Source organism: Mercenaria mercenaria, unplaced genomic scaffold, assembly GCF_021730395.1.
Source record: "Mercenaria mercenaria strain notata unplaced genomic scaffold, MADL_Memer_1 contig_2958, whole genome shotgun sequence".
Taxonomy (NCBI): Eukaryota; Metazoa; Mollusca; class Bivalvia; order Venerida; family Veneridae; genus Mercenaria; species Mercenaria mercenaria.
This window is the reverse complement of record NW_026461053.1, coordinates 1-23,258: the sequence shown is the minus strand read 5'-3', so window position 1 is coordinate 23,258 and position 23,258 is coordinate 1. Positions and strand designations below refer to the sequence as shown.

General features: G+C 35.1%; 2 protein-coding genes across 3 annotated transcripts; one reads left to right on the top strand and one right to left on the bottom strand.

Annotated features, from left to right (window-relative positions):
* The first annotated feature begins 1,372 nt into the window (after window positions 1-1,372).
* LOC123557174 (heat shock 70 kDa protein 12A-like) lies at window positions 1,373-13,905 on the top strand. 2 transcript variants are annotated; one of them, XM_045348473.2, is made up of 5 exons: window positions 1,373-1,600; window positions 8,187-8,336; window positions 10,530-10,748; window positions 10,943-11,099; window positions 11,628-13,905. In XM_045348473.2, exons 1-5 carry the CDS (start codon window positions 1,454-1,456, stop codon window positions 12,404-12,406), a joined length of 1,452 nt encoding a protein of 483 aa, XP_045204408.2. In that variant the 5' UTR covers window positions 1,373-1,453; the 3' UTR covers window positions 12,407-13,905. The 2 variants fall into 2 exon arrangements, with proteins under 2 accessions (XP_045204408.2, XP_045204409.2); XM_045348474.2 differs by lacking the exon at window positions 1,373-1,600 and adding an exon at window positions 6,897-7,032.
* Window positions 13,906-15,981: 2,076 nt separating this feature from the next.
* LOC123558395 (leucine-rich repeat-containing protein 74A-like) lies at window positions 15,982-21,080 on the bottom strand. Its single transcript, XM_053533658.1, has 6 exons — window positions 21,075-21,080; window positions 19,731-19,925; window positions 19,324-19,419; window positions 18,566-18,826; window positions 18,227-18,312; window positions 15,982-16,845 (listed from the first exon to the last, which is right to left on the bottom strand). Exons 1-6 carry the CDS (start codon window positions 21,078-21,080, stop codon window positions 16,656-16,658), a joined length of 834 nt encoding a protein of 277 aa, XP_053389633.1. The 3' UTR covers window positions 15,982-16,655.
* Window positions 21,081-23,258: the final 2,178 nt, after the last annotated feature.

The window sequence follows — 23,258 nt, the reverse complement described above, 5'->3', positions numbered from 1 at the left end:
TTATATCTTCGTCAGTGGTTTTCATGCCCACTTTCCTTGGCTCGCTAAGTCACCACAGTGGTTAGTAACACACCAATATCTTGCCTTTGGCTCGGACATTTAGTACTTCATCAGTCATGGGCATTTGCAAACTATTCTGTATCTGTATAGTTTTAGTTATGTTGTTGCTATTATCTTCCTTTAATTTGTATACTTAGGATACTAGTAGGTACTTTATATACAAGGGTCAGTGTTGCATTTTCCATTACTGCTCATGAACAGACTCAATCAAACCGAGTCTGCAATTTTCACTATTTGCATTGTTTTAGGTGCTTCCGAAGGATCTACTTTCCAGATTTCATTCAATAAATACTGTTAACTAAGCATTATTTTTTTTTACTTTTCAGTAGATTGACAACCTATTTGGTACAGTAATGTATAGACATTTTTCATATAGGTGTATGATAAAACGGACCTCTTTTGGAAATTTGCCAATTTTCTTGACAATATTTGGCTTAAATGTTTTGTGTTTTATCATTTCATCATGTTTTTATCATAGAAACAGTGTTGATGACACGCTATCGACATGTAATATACGCTATTTATAGGTATCTGTTAGCATGTTAACCAGTGAAAAATATGTGGCTAAGTGCTTTAAGACTTGTTTTCTCATTGCCTAGCAACGGTAGCTTAGCAAGGACATTGTTTCCAAGGAGGGAAAAATTAAAGCATGTGATGCTTATGTTGATTTTAAGTGTAAATATTCACCATTATTGCTACTGATAAGTATATGGAATATAGTTCACATTATATATTGAATGGCCCTCGTAAATCTAAGTGACTTCAAATTAATGTTTCAATCCTGATTTTTCTCATCGCTTCCTGTTAACTCCATTTAAAACAAAACTGTACTTTGTAAGTTTCTCATTTTTGCTTAATTTGGACTGAGAAAATAAAATGGGTGTACTCGTAGTGCTATATGAAACAGTCAAATCTAGTTAATCCGAATCGAGCCAATATTTAGCTCGATTATACGAAGTATGGAAAGCTGTCCTACTCCACCCGGCGTTGGCGTCCTTCCGCGTCCGCTCTACGGTTAAAGTTTTGAAGCACTTTCTCTTTATCTCTGTAATTACTCGATGGATTTCTTTCAAACTTAAAATAGTTATTCCTCATTATAACCTACATCAAATGACACAAGGGGCATAACTCTTGCTCCAATACTTCATGAATTATCCCCCTTTTGACTTAGAATTTCAGGTGAAAGTTTTTGTGTTGCTCTGTTTCGTTTGCCCTTTTTCAGGACAACCGGCCTTCAGTGCTTTCAGCGCTTTGATATTTCAAGCGCTCTTTCGGCTCTTTAAATACTTAGTATAATATAAACTATGTTAAATTTCTTCCGTGTTAAGAAATGAATAGGTAATTCGCGTATATTTAAACTAAAAGTTAATGGGTTAACAGACAGATTATCTTGATGGCGTCGTCAAAGATTGTTGTTGCTGCCATTGACTTTGGTACAACGTTTTCAGGATATGCATTTTCCTTCGCTCATGATTATGAAAATGATCCATTGAAGATTCAGACAAATCACTGGATCGGCGGAGGTCATTTGTCACTCAAGGTAATTATACGTTCATAGTTACTGCCTTCTTATTTATAGTTGCACCATTTTTATATTTTCGATTGATTCTATTAAGTTGTTGAGATGAGATTCTAAAATTATGGTAAGACACGGGACAGTATTATTATCATACTTTTGGTAGTGAAAACAAACATGTTTTCTATACAGTGTATTTAGGTCTAGTCAATCAGTCAGTATTTAAGTTTAATCAGGGTCCATTCACCCTTTCGGGCACAGTATAGCATTTAGCTATGTAGAGTATAGACCCCCGGCATGTCACCAGGCATGCCGTTAAAGGTAACTTTTTGAGCCAAAGTGGTGAAAACAATTTACCTCTAGGCAATTTCCGTAGAGTTTACGCTAAAAGGTCCAAATAAATTTGAAGCCGAAAGTAGTTCACTGTCACGGCCAATGAGACCATAAACGACAGAGACCCAAGACGTGGTTGCAAACAATACGGAAGGTAAGGTGGCAAGCTCGTCCTTACAAGGGCGGTTGGTCGCCGCATGGTGCAGGCTGGTGCCTCGTCGCTGGTGTTGATGCCCCTCCCCTCTTGAGAAGCTTGGGCTGTCTGGTGAACCGTACTGGTAGATCTTCTCTCTGGTCAACACGTCCGTGCCACTCGGGGTGTGCCTCGAATGTGTCAACCACAGCGTTCATCGTTGCCTGTGCCGTCTGACGCCATACAGAGGTCCCGTCAATACCACACGAGTTGTTGGAGCCGGGTGGCCGAATCCTGTTTGTGATAATGTACCAAAGTATAGTGATGGCCCGTGCAGAATCGTCGAGAGTCTTTATGGCACATCCGCGTCGTCCCAAGTCCTCCTCAGGGCCGCTCCCTCCGGTCTTAGTCGGGACACCGACGGCTGCACCCCAATATAATTATGGTCTACAGCCGTCGATGCCTTGAGCCTTCTTCGCGACGTGCACACCCCGGAGGGAAGGAGAAGTATTTAGGTCTAGGTCATGCATCATGAAGATATACTACTAGAGATCAATCAATGATTCAAAATAACACATTTGAACCAGCTGTATGGTTAAAAACGTACTGTTAATTTATTTCATTTAAACAGTTTTCAAGGTACATACTGATGAATTTTTTACTATGTGTGTTCATGGTACACACAACATTAAAACTATATTTCAGCTTAAATAGTGGATCTGAATTTATTTTATTGGACTGATGTACAACATGCATGTACTTGACAACTATTTCACAATCTTATAAGTTCTTCCCGCAATAATCCAATTATAATTAGGGAAACACATTTATAAATTGAATGACAGATAGGACTACTTAAAGGGGAAATACACGGAAATCAAATAAGAAGTTTCAGAAAGCCTGAACTACATGCAAATAAATGATCAAATCAAGACTTAAGTAGTATATCCGTCTTGTTATATACAAGCATTCAGCGTCAGTATTTTAATCGTTTTCTTTTCATAATTTCAATTTAAGGTAATATTTCAATGGTAAACACTATGATAAATGATAAATCTGCATTACACAAATAACACCTGGTCCAAATTAATTATTTTCAAAAGGGTAAAGTACAGAAAAAACAGTGCGTTTGCAATGTTTTTATTGCAAACATTTGTTCATTGTTCATTGTACAATTGGTTAGACAAGAAAAGAAATATTTGATCGAAAAGAAACGTTGGTAGGTACGTTGTTTGTTATGTAGATAAGTGTAATGTTTTCCGACCTTGGCACAGGTAGGTAGATAGGTAGGTTGTTTGTTAAATGTAATGAATTCCAGCCAGGTCAGTGGTAGCTAAGTAGGTTGTTTGCTAAGTGTAATGATTTCTGGCCTGTGCACTAGTAGGTATGTAGGTTGTTTGGTAAGTGTTATGATTTCTTGCCTGGGCACTGGTATGTAGTTAGGTAGGTTGGTTGTTAAGTGTAACGATTTCCGGCCTGGGCACTGGTAAGTAGGTAGGTTGTTTGTTAAGTTTAATGAATTCTGGCCTGGGCAGTGGTAGGTAGGTAGGTTGTTTGTTAAGTTTAATGAATTCTGGCCTGGGCACTGGTATGTAGGTAGGTAGGTTGGTTGTTAAGTGTAACGATTTCCGGCCTGGGCACTGGTAGGTAGGTAGGTTGTTTGTTAAGTTTAATGAATTCTGGCCTGGGCACTGGTATGTAGGTAGGTAGGTTGGTTGTTAAGTGTAACGATTTCCGGCCTGGGCACTGGTAGGTAGGTAGGTTGTTTGTTAAGTTTAATGAATTCTGGCCTGGGCAGTGGTAGGTAGGTAGGTTGTTTGTTACGTGTCATGATTTCCGGCCTGGGCACTGGTAGGTAGGTAAGTAGGTAGGTTGGTTGTTAAGTGTATGATTTCTGGCCTGGGCACTGGTAGATAGGTCGGTTGTTTATTACGTGTAATGTTTTCCCACCTGGGCTCGGGTAAATAGCTAGGTTGTTTGTTCAATGTAATAATTTCCGGTCTTGGCACTGGAAGGTCGGTAGCGTTTGATAGGTGTAACGATTTCCGGCTTGGGCACTGGCAGGTAGGTATGTTGTTTGTTAGGAAGATATGTGTAATGATTTCTGGTCTGGGTACTGGAATTTCTGTTCATAGTAATTCCCACTTACTCGCTTTATACAGGGGGAAGGAAGTCGTGTATCCGTACTCTGCACCAGGAACAAGGATGTCTATTCAAAAAGTGCTAGTCAATAAACTCTATAAGAAGATCCGTTCGAACCATACAATGCAACCAATCAAACTAATAGCAGACTCGGTTTGATTGAGTCTGTTTAATAAGATGTAATGGAAAGTGAAGCTCCCATCAAGCCGACCCCATCCCTTACCCCTCGCACCGGTTTAAGCGGAATCCTGTTACACTGGTATTGAACGTACTCCAAAATCCCAAATGACCAGAAAATATAACAACACTGAATCCAAGTAGGCCGTGTAAGCAGGACATGCCTAAGTCTAAATTCCCCCTCCTCTCTCTCTCTCTCTCTCTCTCTCTCTCTCTGTCTGCGTGTGTGTTTGAGGCTTTCTCTTTCCCTTTGGCTAGATTGCTTTGCATCTGTACTGGTAGAGGATACATTTTTGAGTGGATGTGTTTCTATGTTACGTAACTTCGAATGTGTTCATCATGAAAAGGATGCTATATAATTTTGGTATAAAATATATATGATTATATCTACTGTAGGCTTACTTATTTTAGCGGTGTACTAATAACAGCGCTTTGAGCGCTATCGCACGTGCGCTAATTCATGTCCGTGCATTAATTTGTCCAAGCATTTTCGTGTACATTTTCATTTGATGATGTTTTCTTCGAACTTTTGCAAATAAATACTCTTGAGAGTTTGCACTAGTTACACTGCTTGCTAATATTTTAAGGTTCGTATGATATTCCTGGTTATTGTTCATATTATCATTTTAAATATATGATCATGCAAAATAAAATATTTAAGCTTGCAGTTTGTGTTATTTTATCATTTGATTAAGTTGTTATCGATTTCCGTGTCACCTTCGGGCATGTCCGTTGTTGCAGTCGCTCGTTTACGGAAAGGTGTGAACGTTTGTATTAAGACACAATGCATGTAGGACAAAGGGGATTCAATGATTAAAATGTGTGACAATCTCGTTTTATTTCAGCAATTATAACTAGTATACAGAATATAAAACACGCAGATTATTATAATTAAATACAAGAAGACAATAAATTTACGTAGGCAATATCATACTGGGAGCGCGATAAAACATCGACAGACAAAAAACATCGACACGACAAAACGCCGACGCGACAAAAGCTCGGCAAAAAACATTGACACAAACATCGACATGTAATTTATTCACACTTTTTCTTCATTTTCAGGGGTTAAATTACCTTGAAATTTTTACACATATCTGAAAGTTTCGGTCTAAATCTTCAGACAGTCAAGACTAAGACTTACGGTTAATGTTCAATTAATGGGTGGTGATATTAAAATGTGCAGTTGTGAAAATTGTTGTCAGGTACTGACCAAACTTACACAGCTGACACAAAATGTAATACCAGCTCGATTAAGTGCAACATTGGTATCTTTTATGTGACAACAACTCAATTTTGATGACAAAGAGTTTAGTATGGACATACTAGGACTTACTAGACAAGTTTCGTGTCAGATAATATCATTCTATGTCACAGATAACAGCTCATTTCTGCATTTCTGTATGTTCATATTCGTAAGATAATATCTGTAATTTAGTCTCCAATAATGAAAAAATGTTAGCAATATTGTTTAAATTCATTCAAATTAATTGAAGTATGACAAAAAATGATATACGTTCCCTTACTCTGCAAAATTAAAGACATTATTTCGGTAAGGTTTAAGATATTGGCAAAACAACAAAACGTCTTTTTAGTGGATTATATCTGTCAGTATCGACTCAAGTTATGCGATTTCCTTTGATCATAGCAAACTTTATATAAATAGATTGGTTTTCATTGTACCGTTAAAACCGATGTATTTGTCATTCATATGTTGTTGAACTGTATACATTTAGTAATTATGAACAAAAGCATAAAACAATAAAACAGAGATAATTTGACAACCCTGTATACAATACTATCGCTTTTAACTATTTGATTATTTAGAAGGAAACATTAGCCTTACAGTTATTGTTATAAATCAACGCCATAACCGTTTTTTACGAATTGTCAAACAATAACCACCGAATACTTACTGTAGTTAAACTATAGAATTTCACTAACGCCGCGCCACATTGTCGTTTGTCTCAAACGACGTTAATTTTGATCATCATATCATGATGGATAGATAGCCTTCAAGTAACTTATAAGATTTGGACCTTGTCATGGCGTAACAACACCTGTTTTGATCTCCTAGGAAGGTATTCATTTCATAATAAGTAGTCTTTTTTTCAAGTGCAGTTATATATATATATACCTTTTTAGTTTTGTTTTTTTGCCTTCACTTATTGTTCTTTGATAGCTTGTTTAGCGCAAAGTTTGCAATGTTTTTTATTTCAGTCCACGAACACGAATTTCACAGGTAAAAACTTTCAGCAGATGTAATTCAGTTAGTATACTTATTAAAATATTATATATTCACAAAAGATCGTCCATATATTTTGATGTTTATGATCAATTTAATCCAAAAATATATAATACACATTTAAAAAACTAATATTCGCCCATGTTCGGTTATTTATGGTGGTACAGGCCTGAAACAGATCGCGTGTAAAAAATACAATAATAACGTGCTTATTGCCACTATGATTTACTTCCAGAGTAAGTTCTTGCTTTCTTTTTCAGTTTGTTTATTTAGATATTGGTAATTCTAAGGGCCTCTATGATGGTGTAGCGTTTTGTTCCTCGGGCATCTTCGGTATTCGGTGGTTCTCCGATGGTTACAGCTCGACCTGAACATCTTCGGTATTCGGTGGTTCCCCGATGGTTACAGCTCGACCTGAACATTCTTGTATGACACATCGCCAATACGTTTTTACTACTTTATCCTTACAACTTCTGTCCTTATTAAAAATATATCCATCAAACACAAGTTGTAACTTTCCTTTTTGTGAAGTAACGAACTCCATCACTATGGACGAAGATGGAAGTGTTTTCACTCTTTTAGTACATGTATTCAATTATATTCATTCTATTGTGACGACAAAAAAAGTCAGTACTTGGAGCATTTCATCGTCCGATTATACGTGCTCTTAGACTTATTCTACAAAAACGTAAATACTTATAAATTATAATCGTATGATCAAAATTATGAATTATTAGTTATGATCATAAAATTATTTTCGGTCAATTTATTGTAAAGATGTTCAATACTCGGTTCATTTAGGGCATTTAGTGCACGTAAATACTTATGAATGATAATCGTATGATCAAAATCATGAACCTATGATAATCGTATGATCAAAATTATTTTCGACCATAAATGCGAAAAAACGCCGACACGACACTATGCGACATGACGATCTTTTGTCGCATCGATCAATTGTCGCGTCGGCGTTTTGTCGTGTCGATGTTTTGTCATAGACCCATTATACTTTATATACTGTACGTAAACATAAAGCTACATCACAGTTGAAAGTATCATTGAAAAAATACAAGTACCATCACGGCACACTATCTTGAAGTCATGCATGTTCAGGTTGTATAGGGTCGACAGTCAGATTCGTATTACAATAATTACAGCAGAAACACATTACATAAAAATTGCCGACGGTTAAAATTATTTCCGAAAATCTTCGTGAATCTCCGTAAATCTCCGAGAGCCTCATCTCGGACAGCGCTAAAATTAGAAATTAGCGGTCTCGCGAGAGCGCTAATTCACGTCTTCGCATTAATTAGATATTTCACCAAAAATTGCGTTTGCGCTAAATTTTTGCCGCGCTAATAAATGTACGCCAACAGTATCCAATATCTATCCGTCCTAAATATTTATATAATTAGATGTACACTGTGTAGCTTTGTCTTAGATAATCAGTATCAAAACATATAATAAAGTATGACCTATTTATAATATATGCAATATATAAAGATTATTTTCTTTATTCGTTTCTAGTTTAAGCAAGAAAATTTAATTTTAAATTGTCATTTTATTATTAATTTACGTAGGCACCGACGTCAATATTGTTTAGTCCCGACAAACGATTCCATTCATTTGGATATGAAGCAGAAGATAAATACTCGGATTTGGCGGAAGAAGACATGCATTCTGACTGGTACTTCTTTCGGAGGTTTAAGATGATACTTCATCAAAATAAGGTAAATGTATGGAACGCCTGAGCTGTCTTATATTGGATGGATACGAGGTATGTTCTTTATTTAGAGTAGTATCTTCTCAAGATTTTGTTTTGGACTGTTTACACCAAACAGGAAGTGACTACTCTGTGTTACATGTGAAGTAGTCCAAAATGTAGTTCGATGCTGTTGATGAAATCTGGTACAATGAATCATATGAGGATGTGGCAGTTATATTTTTGGCTTAGTTTTATTGCTTATTGTATTGAAAAAAGATCTAGACCATTTTCATTGTGAATTTCTAGGTTTTAGTTTTATTCATTGAGAAAATGTCTACATACGCGTAATTGCTAAACGGCAATTTTCATGGGAGCATTTTCAGAGGGTAATTATGTTTTCCAGAACAGAATATTTTTCTTATATGTAACATAACATCGCAACAATTTTTTGTAAGAAAATTGAAACTCCACAGGTCGCTCAACATGACAAAAACGAAACGGTTGCAGGCTCGGTTTGATTGAGCCTGTTCATGGACGGTAGTTGAAATGCATGCTACCGTCCCCGCCCTCTAGGCCCGGGCTGAGCAGAACTCAACATTTACACATGCTACAAGTACAAAAATAAGTTAGAGACATCCGCAGATGTGTTCATACGGCGTTGCACATGGAACCTTCAATGATACACTTGCATGTAATTCCATGAAAAGCGACGTAAAAGAAGACATGTTATACTAATTGACTATATATGGTTTTCATATCATTGAAATGCCATAAAGTACTGAAAATGAGGTCGTAAGATTTCACTGTTTATATGAAATAAAAAAGGAACTGAATTGGTATAGTGTAACCTAGAAGTCTTGTTAATTACTTTGTTATCATGTTGAATTGCATTGCTATCATCTCTAACGTATGTACTATTTTGTCAGATTGACGTACTATTTTGCTAAACGACCATCCTATTTTCTCAAAGGAACATGCTATCGTGTCCAGTGTATGTGTGACGTGCTATTTTGTTAAACAAGCACGCCCGCTTAGCTCAGTAGGGAGAGCGCAGATCTACGGATCGCGGGGTCGTGAGTTCGATCCCCGGGCGGGGCGTATGTTCTCCTTGACGATTTGATAAAAACATTGTGTCTGAAATCATTCGTCCTCCACCTCTGATTCATGTGGGGAAGTTGGCAGTTACTTGCGGATAACAGGTTTGTACTGGTACACAATCCAGGAACACTGTTTAGGTTTACTGCCCGCCGTTACATAACTGAAATACTGTTGAAAAACGGCGTTAACCCCCTCCCCCCAAACACACACAAAAATCCCCAAAAACAAACAAACAATAATTATTTTGTTAAACGACCATCCCATGCTATCATGGTTAGTGTATATACTATCTTGTCAGTGTGACGTACTATTTTGTTAATCGACCATCTTATTTTCTCAAAGTAAATACTATCTTGTCGGAGTGACGTACTATTTTGTCAATCGACCATCCTATTTTCTCAAAGTAACGTGCTATCATGTCAAGTGTATATATCTTGTTAGAGTGATGTACTATTTTGTTAAAATGCCATGCCATCTTGTCTAATCACGCGATGTTATTGATTTTTGTGTTATTATGTTAGTTGTGGTGTTAACTTGTTGGTTACTATTTAGCTGATAAGATAGTATATACACTTGCCTTGACAGCATGTTACTTTGAGAAAATAGGATGGTCGTTTAACAAAATAGTACGTCAGCTTGGCAAGATATTTAGTTACTTTGAGAAAAAAAAGATGGCCGTTTAACAAAATAGTACATCACTCTGACGAGATAGTATACACACTGGACATGACAGCATGTTATTTTGAGAAAATAGGATGGTCGTTTAACAAAATAGTTTGTCACTCTGACACGATAGTATGTTCACTGGATATAATAGCATGTTGCTTTAAGAAAATAGAATGGTCGTTTATCAATATAGTACGTCACTCTGACAAAATAGTACGTACGTTAGCAAGACATAACAAGATCTTGAGAAGAAACTACTCTAACTAAAGAAGATACCTCGTATTCATCTAACATACAACTCCCGCGTTGCATATAAATGGACCGTTTTAGTGCTGTCATCGAAAATAATATTGAAATTAACCTGAGCATATTCTTTGAGCCATTGGTTATAATAAATTCAGTTTAAATTTAAATATACTTTCATTCGTGGAAAAAGTTTAGTATTGTAATGCAGGTATTGTCAAGAAAAACGCTTCTGCTGGAAGTAAACAGGAAACCACTATCAGCTCTTACAGTGTTTTCGGAAGCCATAAAATACTTAAAGAAGAATCTGACCGAGACAATATTTAAGAGGGTGACAGGCTTTGAAGAAAGTGACATTTACTGGGTCCTGACTGTTCCAGCAATATGGACAGACGCAGCGAAACAGTTCATGCGTGAGTCTGCCCTTCAGGTTTGTATTAAAGTTGTTTACTCGATACGATGTATTTTGTAAGAAGGTCTGAGTTGTAACTTTTGAAACAGACTTCAAAATATCATTGAAATACTATTATATAACAAGAATTGTGTTTGCAAGTTATTGTAAAACCCCATTAGCAACTGACAGCATCGTGTATATTAACATATCAGTATGTGTAATTATTTCAGGCTGGTATAAATGGAAAGCGCCTTGAACTAGTTCTCGAGCCAGAGGCGGCATCGGCTTTCTGTAAATGTCTCCCGGTAGAACGTCTCAACGATGGCCAGTCAATGACTTTTGACTGCTTTCTTCCGGGAACTTGTTACATCGTTCTTGATTTAGGAGGTACGAAAATGTTCACTATAAATTTGTTAACAACAGCATTAATGTTTTTCATATGCGATCGGAACACTAAAAACGGAGAAAGGTTAAAGTAATTATGATTCTATTCCTCCTTTTTATTTGCTTTGGAAATTGGAAATTAGTCTCGATAGCTTATTATTCTCTATAATTTTAGTCTAAAATAACACAACTTTGATCCAAACATTGTGAAAGCATATTTAATTACATATTCCAATATGCTGAATAATTTCATGTTTCAAAAAAATAATCAAACAGAGGAACATTACACAAAAGCCAGTTAAAATCCGTATTTCAAAATACTGTTTAACATATGGATAAATGCCTTTGTTTCAGCCTAAAAAATATCAAAGAAATAATTTTGTTTCTGTTAATAAACTCTGGTTTCATTTTGTACATAAATACGCCACTTTTTCTAAATGGATAAGTAAAAGTCAGATATAATACTAGTACTATTCCGCGGTATTACACCTAATAATTTCAACACTGGTGTGTAATATTTTATCATTGCAGGTGGAACAGTTGACATCACAGTTCACTCTGTTCAAGAAGATGGCAGTCTTTCTGAAATTGCAAAGGCCAGCGGTGGTGCTTGGGGCAGTACACAAGTTGATGATGCTTATCTTGGATGTTTGGCAGAGATGTTTGGAACCAAAGTTATTGAAACATTTAAGAAAGAGCATACTGGAGATTTTTTAGACATGATGAGAGACTTTGAAGTAAAGAAGAGGGCAATATCTGAGGAGAAAGAAGGCAACATAGTACTCAGGATTCCAGCAGCGTTTGCAGAAACATACAAGAGCTTGAACAGTAGTCCTATTTCGAAGCACATCTTTAAGGGACGCTTTGCTGAAATAACCCAGCTCAAGAGGGATAAGCTCAACATAAATGTTGATGTATTTAAACAGTTTTTCGCAAGTTCAATATCAAACACCATTGAACATGTCAAAAGAATCTTAGCCGAGAATGAGTGCAGTAACATCAGTACAATTTTGCTTGTAGGTTGCTTTGCAGAATCTGAGATAGTACAACAAAGAATTCGTGAAGCGTTTCCAAATAAGAGAGTGATCGTTCCTAGCGAGTCCGGATTATCGGTCCTCAAAGGAGCAGTTCTTCTTGGTCATTTCCCAAGAATAATGAAGAGCAGGATCAGTAAATATACCTACGGGACCGAAGTGATAAATAGATTTGAAACAGGGCAGCCAAAAAATACAAAGTATTCGAAAATGAAGAATTCAGATGTCGTTATATATTTAAAAAATTTGTACGAGCTGGAGAGGCAGTACCCGTAGGAACTATAGTTGAAAAGCATTACATCTCGGACACATTTGATGTAAAGGAGGGTCTTGGATTTTATGCCTCAACGGAAGAAAATCCACAATACGTAACGGAAGAAAGCTGTTTCAAAATTGGCACTGTTAAAGTTGAAAAAGTACGAGAAGAGTATAAGCTCGAAATGCATTTTGGAGAAACGGAAATCCTTCTTAAGTTCATTTTTGCCGACGGAAAGAGACAAACTGAGACAATCAACTTTCTCTGTGACTAGAATAAATATAACTTTCTAGTTATATGTGGATATTGCATTTTAAATCAAAGACCTAACAGGTTCAATCAAACCAAGTCTACTATTACTTTGCATGGTTGCATTTTGTTGTTTTTTTTTGCTTCCAAAGGATCTTCTAATAGATTTTTTGATTATCACAGCAGCAGTCTTCAAGTGATGTGTAACGGCTGTAAAAAGTTTCTCCCTATTTTGACTTGTTATATTTTCTGGTCCTTTGGGATCGTGGAGTCAGAATCAGTTTTACTGTAATACCACGGTCACACATACGGCGCGGATAGCTACTTCTAGCTACGGATAGAAACGTAGTAACCCGAATCGATCCGTACCTGAGCCGAACGGATTGGTACGGATTGATACGGATTACTACTTTAAGGTACGGCTCAGGTACGGATCGATACGAATTACTCGGTTTCTATCCGTGGCTAGACGTAGCTATCCGCGCCGTATGTGTGACTGGGGTATTATAGAGTTCCGCGTACGACGATGCTAGTTGGCGTGAGGTATGTTGCATGGCTCATAACCTGTCATGAACAGACTCAGTCAAACCTTGTTTACTATTATTTTGCTTCGTTGCTTTCCATGCCTTCAAAGGATCATGTTATAGATAACAAACTGTAGATTTTCTTAACAATTTTTAATAGTTTTGTTATAATAGTCTAGTGGAAATAAATAAATTTCTCACGCAAAAATTACTCGCAATTGTGACGGACACCCTCAGTGAAATCATTAATATTAGCGAGGGACTAATTTTCGTTGATTCTGTGGTTGTATCATCCACAAAATTATATCCTAACGAACTAATAAAATTCCCGAAATCTACGAATTCATATCCCAACGAAATAGCAATTTTGTTCAAAACCTAAAATTTCATGTCCACAAAATTAAATGATTTTACTGTATTTTTTCCTTACTGAATTATTTAACCTATGAAGAACATAGAAAGATTCGGAGCGGATAACCTTGGCTACAGATATTGCACCTTTTCCTCTTATATGATTCCAACTAAGATCTAGAGTCTCTAGAGATTCATTTTGTGCTAAAATGGATAAACATAAATGCTACCAAACAGAAACATTGCTGTATGTCGTAGGAAGTCCACCATTGCTACGTAATATACATATACACGTAACGCGATACATGAAATAGTGTTTAAAGGGTTTAAAGAAAAATAGACAGTTTTGTACTTAAAATGCATACACTATTATAATTAAATCATCTAAAACATAAGAGCTCTTACTTTCGAAAATCTTGTGGTGACTTCACATTTCACTATTCTCATTTCCTATTTCTCAGTTTTCATTTCATTGTCTATGCTATAAACATAGGCTCTATGAAATGAGAAGTATGAAAAGTGAATTTCACATTTTTTTACTTCACGCTTTTCATTTTCGATACAAAATTTAGAACTGCGAATTGAGAAAAAGTGAATATCTTATTTCACATTTCTTATTTCTCATTTCTTATTATACACTATTAGACATATAGAAACTGAAATGAGAAGTGGAAATGTGAAGTTCAGATTTCAAATATCTCATTCTCGTATACTCTGTGAAACATATTGGAGCTATGAAATGAGACGTGAGAAATGTGAATTTCACATTTTGCAGTTCTCACTACTCGTTTTCGATAAAAAAAATGAAATTCTGAAGTGAGAAATGTAAAGTTCTCATTTCATCGTTTCTATATGTTTTATAGTGTATAATAAGAAGTGAGAAATAGGAAAAGGGGATTGTGGAACGTGAAGTCACCACCGGGTTTTCGTACTTATCCACTAATTTCTTGGCAAAATTGAAACAATTTCAAGTAACAGTTCTTCCTTACATACATTTACGTAGACTTTAAATAGTTCCACATTTGAATACTGTAACAAAAACGTACATAATTTTGTGCGATATACATACCTTATGCATATAGATCCACATTTGAATGTTGTAACAACCCCGTATACATTTTTTCTTTGGCGATATACAAACCTAATTCATATAGTTCCTTTGACGATATACTAACTTTTCCATATAGTTTGAATGTTGTAACAATATCGTAAATATATAATACACTTACATAATGCATGTCCTATTGCCACACCGCCTGATTCCCTAGTGCAGTTATGGTTTGTATATGCGTAATTTGGCAGACCTTATAACAAGTGCTTTTGCCACTATATCCATAAATTACACAATATCAAGCTGCATATAATGAAATGAATGAACTAGCACGCAGAAAATTGCTATTCAAATATTCCAAATTAAATGTAACCACAAGTCACCGCGGCCGAACGTTTAAATGAAGTATAGATAATTTTATTTAAGTTGAGCACAACCACTCTCGTGCACAGCATTCTCGCAATCCGACAATTCTACATACAAAATTTCATTCAGAATTAACATTTCCATTAAGTCTGTATTTACTGTAAAGACTTTTTTTAAAAAAAAAGGTATTTACATCCTTGAAAAAGTATTTAAAGATGTATCATATGCTTGAAACAAAAGTTTATGCCCTTTTACTGGAAGGTTTTTACCTTAACATTATTTTGATAAAATCTGTAAAAAGACCCTTTGGAGGCATAGAATGCAACAAAGCAGAATAATAGCAATAATAGTTTGATTGAGTCTGTTCATGAGAGGTTTAATGTAGCTGTTTTATTTTTAAGGCAGCGATTGGTATATATTTTTAAGGTATCAATTTTAATAGAAAACGAAAATAAAGTAAAAATAAGGTGGCATACATCCTTAGTTAGCACTACAGACACTATCTTTTCGAATTAGCCTGTGCTGGGACAATCACAGCCTGTATGACATTATACATTCCTTGTAAAAATGTACTGGTGCTTTAAACATGTTTTATTCAGCTGAACTATTCGGCACTCTAATGTTACATATTCTAAATGCAATCAGCTCACCAGAGAAGACACAAACATAGGATAATGGCATCTTCTTATTTCGTAGATTTAAGCTTTTTATATTTATTTCAGCTGTAATGTAGCAAGTACCTTCCTTTAATTTCAGTTTCAATGTGTTGGGACAATTACAGTTAAAACTTCTGTCTATATCGTTCAGTTTCTCTGTGTAGAAAGTGTTTTTCTTTAATTTTGGTTTCCACTTGTATGGGCAATAACAGTTGAAATTTCTATCTATATATTTTAGTCACTCCGTTTATAGAAAGTGCAAGAACATGTAACATCTATCTACTGATTTCAGTTGCTCTCAATACAGAAAATGACTTTTATTATTTAGTTTCTCTTCGTAAAGGTAGTGAAAGTTTACATTTGACGCGCATGCAGCAAAACTGTTTTATAACAATAATAATAATAATAATAATGATATTAATAATAATAATAATAATAATAATAATAATAACATAAATTACATTATTGATTACAAGCCAGTCTAACACAAGGTCCTCCTCAAAACATAAATACAAAGAAAAAACAGAAACAAAGGAAACTCGTCCGAGACTGAGCCTTTTTATAAACGGTAGTACCTACATGCCCTTTGGCCCCTGGTTAAGCAGGTACCAACATTCACTTTTGAGACCTCCGCATATGTGCTCATATGGCGGCTTTCAATGAATGCTATTCAATGAAAAGTGGCGTATCTTCCGTAATCAAAATAACACAGTTACATAGAATTATAATACAATATTACAACACCCAAGTCTTTTTACATATTTCATGCAGTCATCATCATCATTCCCGGCCACATCCCACTTTCAAGACTGAGAAAAAGTCATGGATGGATATTATCAGTAGATGTGTTGCCATGATCTTTCTTCTGAAATTAAAAAAACTACAGAAAAACAGCTTTTACTACTATGTACTAGCATTGCTGTACCAGCCGTTCCCACTATTGCTTCGTTCGAGTATCTAGCTTTTGATCAGACTCTGATAGCATATTACTCTAACAGTAACTGAATATACCACGCTACGCGCCTGAATTATATTTGTTATTCCCATACACTGTTTTGTTTTAGCTACTGATTTATTTCGGTGCTGTAAGCTTTGATTCCGTATTTTGAGTACTAAGTCTTCGTGTTTCTGCGTCATTCATGTGTGCCTTCACTCGAAGTTTTAACATAGCCGCTGCCAATGAACGTATTTTTCCCAGAGTTTGCATGTTCATGTGTCTCTTCTGTCTAGAGCCGTATTCTTTCTCTCCCTGTACGAATTCACTGAAAAAAAAGTTTAAAACTTCTTTAACACTTTTGACATTTATATACTAGCGGCTCGTTTCACAAACGTTCATAAGTTTATTCTTAGTTCTGTCCTAAGTATGGACTTTTGAGATACATTTATTTCGAAATTTATTACTTGTATCCATTTAAAACGGAGTCGTTGATGCAATTTTAGGGTAAATCTATCTTATTTTTGTTCCTCTAAGTTTCTAAAAAAGGCCGAATAGTTAAAATTAATTTACGTAAAATGATAGTCGTGAAACACCTTACACCTAAGTTCTAACTTTGTCCTACGTAGACTTCGTGAAGCTGGTCCATCAAAACTGTTTATTCAATCATTTAACCCTGACCCTGCTAAATTTCTATAAAGAACGTGTCCATCTTTCACATAGTACCATAGACTGTTAAACGGGGTGTTTACCAAAAAGATATTGACTGAATGGCGAACAGTGCAGGTCATGATCAGACTGCATGGATGTGCAGGCTAATCATGATAAACTCTGGTCGCAAAGGCAGAATCAATCGTATCCAGCATGATAAGGGTTGTTTTAAACTGTATTTGTTTCCACAATTATAATTATATTTACAAACACGAGTAGTACATTTAAGTTAACAAAGTTTGATAAAAACATACATCAATCAAAATAGTACAAACAAACAAACAAAGAAAATATTACTCGAATGGATTGGAAAACAAGTAACTTAAAACTTATATACGCTCCATAATAAGGGTTAAAGATGTGTTTTTAAAAACACCTGACACCTAAGTTTTAACTTGTCCTACGCAGGTTTCGTGAAGCTGGCCCCAGAAAACTGTCTACACATAATCAAGAAATGTGATAGTTTTACAACATTGGTTTTTAAACAATAGTCTGTCTGGATTAAAAACACTAAAGGAAACGAAGGAATGTAAATAAAACGCGGAATTTAGAATTATATTTCTTTCTTATTGATTTTTAAGATTTATAACTAATATTTTTGAAACGGAGATCATCTTTAACAGGATTTATTATTATTCATGTATAGATAAATCTGGTAACTGTCAAGTTAGTATATATGTGTATGATAAGTAGAATGCTCTGGATTCGTCTATGACGAAATGCAGATCTGCTTCCCCGATATCCAATCATATAAATCATCACAGTTTTATATCTGTCATGCCTTAAGTTAAGTGAAGTTTTTATATGCGCTATTTATAGAACTGTGTCAGGTCATGCATATTAATGAAAGTAGTCCGGCAGCATACAATACAAAGGTACAACACGGAATTTAAAAGGTACAATACGGACTTTCTTTCTGCCTGTCCATATTTAACTGTGAAATACAAGCTGATGTTTTACAGAATTTATATAGGTATATAATAAATAAACATATTAACCTATAATCAATATTCCCATCAGAGTTAGTGTCCAGCCTAGACATAAGCTCATCGATTTGATCATCATCAGCTTCAATATCCATTTCCTGAAATATAGATTGACTAAACAAGCGAACGTTTTGAGTTTATTTAGCACAAAATCGTCCCCAATATGGTATAGCAGATAAGAATGTATTCACAATGAAATTATGGAAAAAAAAAAACAAACAATAAAGTAAAAACAAATCTAATAAAGTATACTTGTCTTAGTAATAAATTTCATTATAGAATATACAAATAATAAATTACATGGCATTTTCATGTTTCTCTAAAAGTGTCAAACTTAAGGAGGTACCATACCAAAAGCCCATTTTTAAACTCCTCTCTGTCGACGACCATATTATTATCTTTATCCATTCTCATCAGTAGGTCAAGTGTCCGGTATCCATGCTCGTATTTGAACTCGAACATTAATTCAAGAGGATCACGTGGAGGTAGGGGTGGTGGGACGTAGGGCTTTTCGGGTACTTTGCGAACGATTTTCCCGTGATTTACACTTAAATGTCGATTACCAGCCAACCGTTCAAGTACTGCAACAACATCTTCGTCTACAGACACATCCTGTAGCAGAAATTTAAAACTGACAGACTTCTTTTTAGAAATAACGTTTATTAAGGGAAGCAGTGGTTTAGTGGTTAAGGTGTAGGCCGCTCAACCCAGGGGTCGTGGGTTTGAGCCCCATTGGGGTCACAACCATGACTTCTCATATGACACCAGTACCGATTTTTCTAGGAAACAGACTCGAGAGTTGTTTAAATAAGCTTAAAGCTTTCATTACAATTGAGCTAAAACAAATTAGTATAAACTAAACTAATTAGCGACTAAAACCAGGAAAAGAGTACAGTGATCAAATACAAGCATGCATGACGCGGTGTATAATCTTACAATATATAATGTTTTATTGTTAAACATAAATATAAATGCCGGATATGCAAAATGGCTTGTCACCAAATGTTGACACAAGAAAACATGTTTGTAAATAATTTGTTCGAAAGTATTTTAAGAAAAGTTTTAAAATTGTAATGAACTAGTATGAAATGCCAGTATTACAGACTTACAGACATTTCTAGGTGTGTTAAAGCACATTTCTCATTAGCTTCTATAATAAGAAGTAAATGCTTTGCAACTTCACTGCTGAATGGATTCATTCCAAGCTGCAAGAAAAGACGGTTTATGTTATTTAAAACCAGATAAAATAATTTAAATACAGTACGCTATCATATAATTTACAACTAATAATCAAAGCTGATACCGTACAAACAAATGAATCACTCAGCAGAACATAATCTAGGTTTGATATAGAAATTCTCCTACAGGTTTGCTAAAGCCTTGACATGCATTCAGTCTGGCTATGTAAACTGACATAGTACAAGTAATTATGAAATTTTATATTTTCAAATACTAACATACAATCTGTTATATTTGCTTGCTGCTATGCTGTTGCTATGTTATTAATAGCGCTTACCTTTAAACTTTGTAGAGTTTCATTAGTGCGTAATCCAATCATAAACAAAGCCATCCCGTTTGCATTAATTCTATTATTTGTAACATCTAATTCAGTTAAACTGTCGTTTTCCGGCAGGGCTTCACCTAAAGCTTTTGCTCCCTCTTTACCAAATCCGTTCCAAGCAACATTTAATGATCGTAAACATTTGTTCGCCTGAAATAAAGATAAGTATTTGATTGAATCTTAAAATTATATCATTGTAACATCTATTTAGTGTAGGATAGATCATGCTAAGGAATCCGGTCCACAGATAAGCAAGTTCTATATAACAGTACCTTTAAAATATATCAAATATTGATGCCTGGTAAGCTCATATAATGTAGGTATCATTTGAAAGTTTATTGTCTACTGAAAAAGAAAATATAAATTACATGACAAAAATAAGTTATAAAATTTTCATTTTTTTATTTAATATTTTTCAATGATACTTCAACAGAAATCCAGTTATTACAGTGTAAGATTTATCATTTCGCAGTCAAAAACAAGACTGTAGTGATTCGTACTTATCATTTTAGTCATCGTATTACCTAATTCGTGTTCAGCAGACAAAACACTTTCAAATGATATATATAATTAAAAAAAGCCCCCCAAAAAACCATGGGGTCACCAGGCATTGAAATTTTACCTCTTTGCTTTGTGGATCGGATGCCTTAAATTAAACACATTTTATGTGCGATTCTTAATCTAGTACCCTGCTATCTATTTGAATTATATATATTCTCTCTGTCTGTTTCAAAAGTCATAAAATAGTGTTTTGGGGGATACCGTTTTCAGCACTGTCCGAATAGCACGTTTTAGAATGTTTTCATAACTCGCGGTTCTGTACTTTCCATTGTCATCTGAAGAGCTATTGGGTTATTGTGCCTTCTTTACTTAAAGATGTATCATTATACCAAGTCACTGTAAACTGCTTCACTGTTATAATGTCATTATTTAATATATCAAAAATGTAAACAATTTAGTACAACAATGAGAAACTATTTTGTATAAATGTCTTCTTATGTCAGTTTGCTGTATGTGCCCAAAGGTTTATGTAATATCCAAATGGCATATTTCAAGACCAACCTGAAAAACCGCAAACACGATGTGTATAACTGCATTATGATACGAGATTTATGTAAAGTTTCAATCCAGTGCATACAGAAGTTTAATGAATATTGAAGGACAATACATTTTCTGGACATTTTTCAAAGTCCAAATAGGGAAATATTGTTGTCCTAATAAAAGTCAAATCCATTTGACCTGCTATGACAACTTGACGTATGATTCTTACAGCCCTTTTTTAAAGTTTCAATCCAATACCTTCATTGGTTTCAAAGATGTTCAAACAAAACAACAGCACTGCTACTTTTCCTGGATCAAAACGGGGAATAATCATGTCAAAATACAGAACCTGATGTATAAACTTACGATATGATCTCTAAGGTGTGTATGAATTTTTAATCAGATGCATGAATGTTTCAAAAATATTAAAAGAGATGTTTCTTGAAAATTTTCCAAATTAAAAGCAAGGTTTGTGAGACCTGTAATGTGAACTTGACGTATTTCTATGTTCAAATATGATATATGTATGGGTTCCAGAGAATGGACAGGGACGGTAAGGACTCTTATGCATCCCAGCGAAGTGATATTAAAAACAAATAGAACGAATGGTGTCTGATATGTTCTGACAAAACCTCGAACGAATTCATGATGCAGGAAAAGTTTTATTTGAAACGCTTCGTATAGCTATTCATTCTGCTCAAGACTGTGGCCATTCGGGAAACAATCTGAAGTGGATTGACTTGACATCACAGACATATTGTGATCAAATACTTACTTGAAAAAATGAATATTTACTACACCGTATTTATGTAAACATAAAATGAACATGATTGTATGAAAATAATACACACTAATCACTGTATAAGTAAGGCAGAATAAATATGTCGCTAAAACTGCTTATAAGCTACTGATGTTCATATTTTTAAATGCTATTTAATTATGATGATTTCAGATCTACACCCACATTAGTTTTTATATTCAGCCAAGATGAATATATTTTACGACGATTTTCAGGATCTAATGATTAAATATTCTAGTGTAAGATTCGCATAGTACGTCATAAATGGATGTCAAATTCAGAAAAAAGTATGTCCAGAATCATGCTGCGATTGGTAACTGACTATCAAACGCAAACGAGAAATCACTTTGCCATTTGTATTGATCAAAATATTAATGCAATTGATAAGATTTTTTTGTGAGAGGCAAAGAAGCTAGAGAGCACATTGTACAACAAGGATCAATATCAAGCTTCCGTGTCTCACTTTTCTAAAGTAATAGTGTTTAGACAATAAAAAGTACTGTCCTTGAAACCTTTTAGGACAGCTTTGTACATATACTGATTTAAGTTGTTTCAATTAAAAGTTTTTATAGTAGAACGCATTCCTCTCAGAGTATCTATGTTAAACTGAACATGATTAGATAGTATCTGCAGTGTAGCATGAGAGCTATAAATTAATGATGATAATATTTTCAAACCGATTTACTATTTCTGTTATCAAACCACATCAATTGCTCTTTCCGCTCTTCAAACACTTTGCTTTATTATACACTTTGTTAAATTACTTCCGTGTTGAAAAACCGAATAACTATTTCGCGTAAATTGAAACTAAAAGTTAAGGCGTTAACAGACAGATTATCTTGATGACATCGACAAAGATTGTTGTTGCTGCCATTGACTTCGGTACAACGTTTTCAGGATATGCATTTTCCTTCGCTCATGACTATGAAAATGATCCATTGAAGATTCAGACGAATCACTGGATAGGTGGAGGTCATTTGTCACTCAAGGTAGGTTGTTTGTTAAGTGTAATGATTTCCGGCAAGGGCACTTGTAAGTAGGTTAACGTTTTCAGGATATGCATTTTCCTTCGCTCATGACTATGAAAATGATCCATTGAAGATTCAGACGAATCACTGGATAGGTGGAGGTCATTTGTCACTCAAGGTAGGTTGTTTGTTAAGTGTAATGATTTCTGGCAAGGGCACAGGTAGTTAGATAGGTTGTTTGTTAAGTTTAATGATTTCAAGCCTGGGCACTGGTAGGTAGGTAGGTTGATTCTTATGTGTAATGATTTCCGGCTTTGCACTCGCAGGTAGGTAGGTTAAGTGTAAGTGATTTCCGGCCTGGCCACTTGAAAGTATGTAGGTTATTTGTTAACTATAACGATTCCCGGCCTGGGCATTTGTTATGATTTCTCGGTATGGGCACTGGTAGTTAGGTAGGTACGTTGTTTACTAAATATATAGATTTCCAACCTTGGAACTGAAAGCTCTGAAATGCTGTTCATAGTAATTCCCACATAAGCAGTCCTTGCGTATTACCTAAGGGTCAAATAATTATGTATCTGTACTTTACATCGGGCACGTCAAAGATCAAGACTGTCATGTAAGCCTGAAATGCCTGTATCAAAAACCTCTCACTCTGTGTCTGTACTGGTGGAG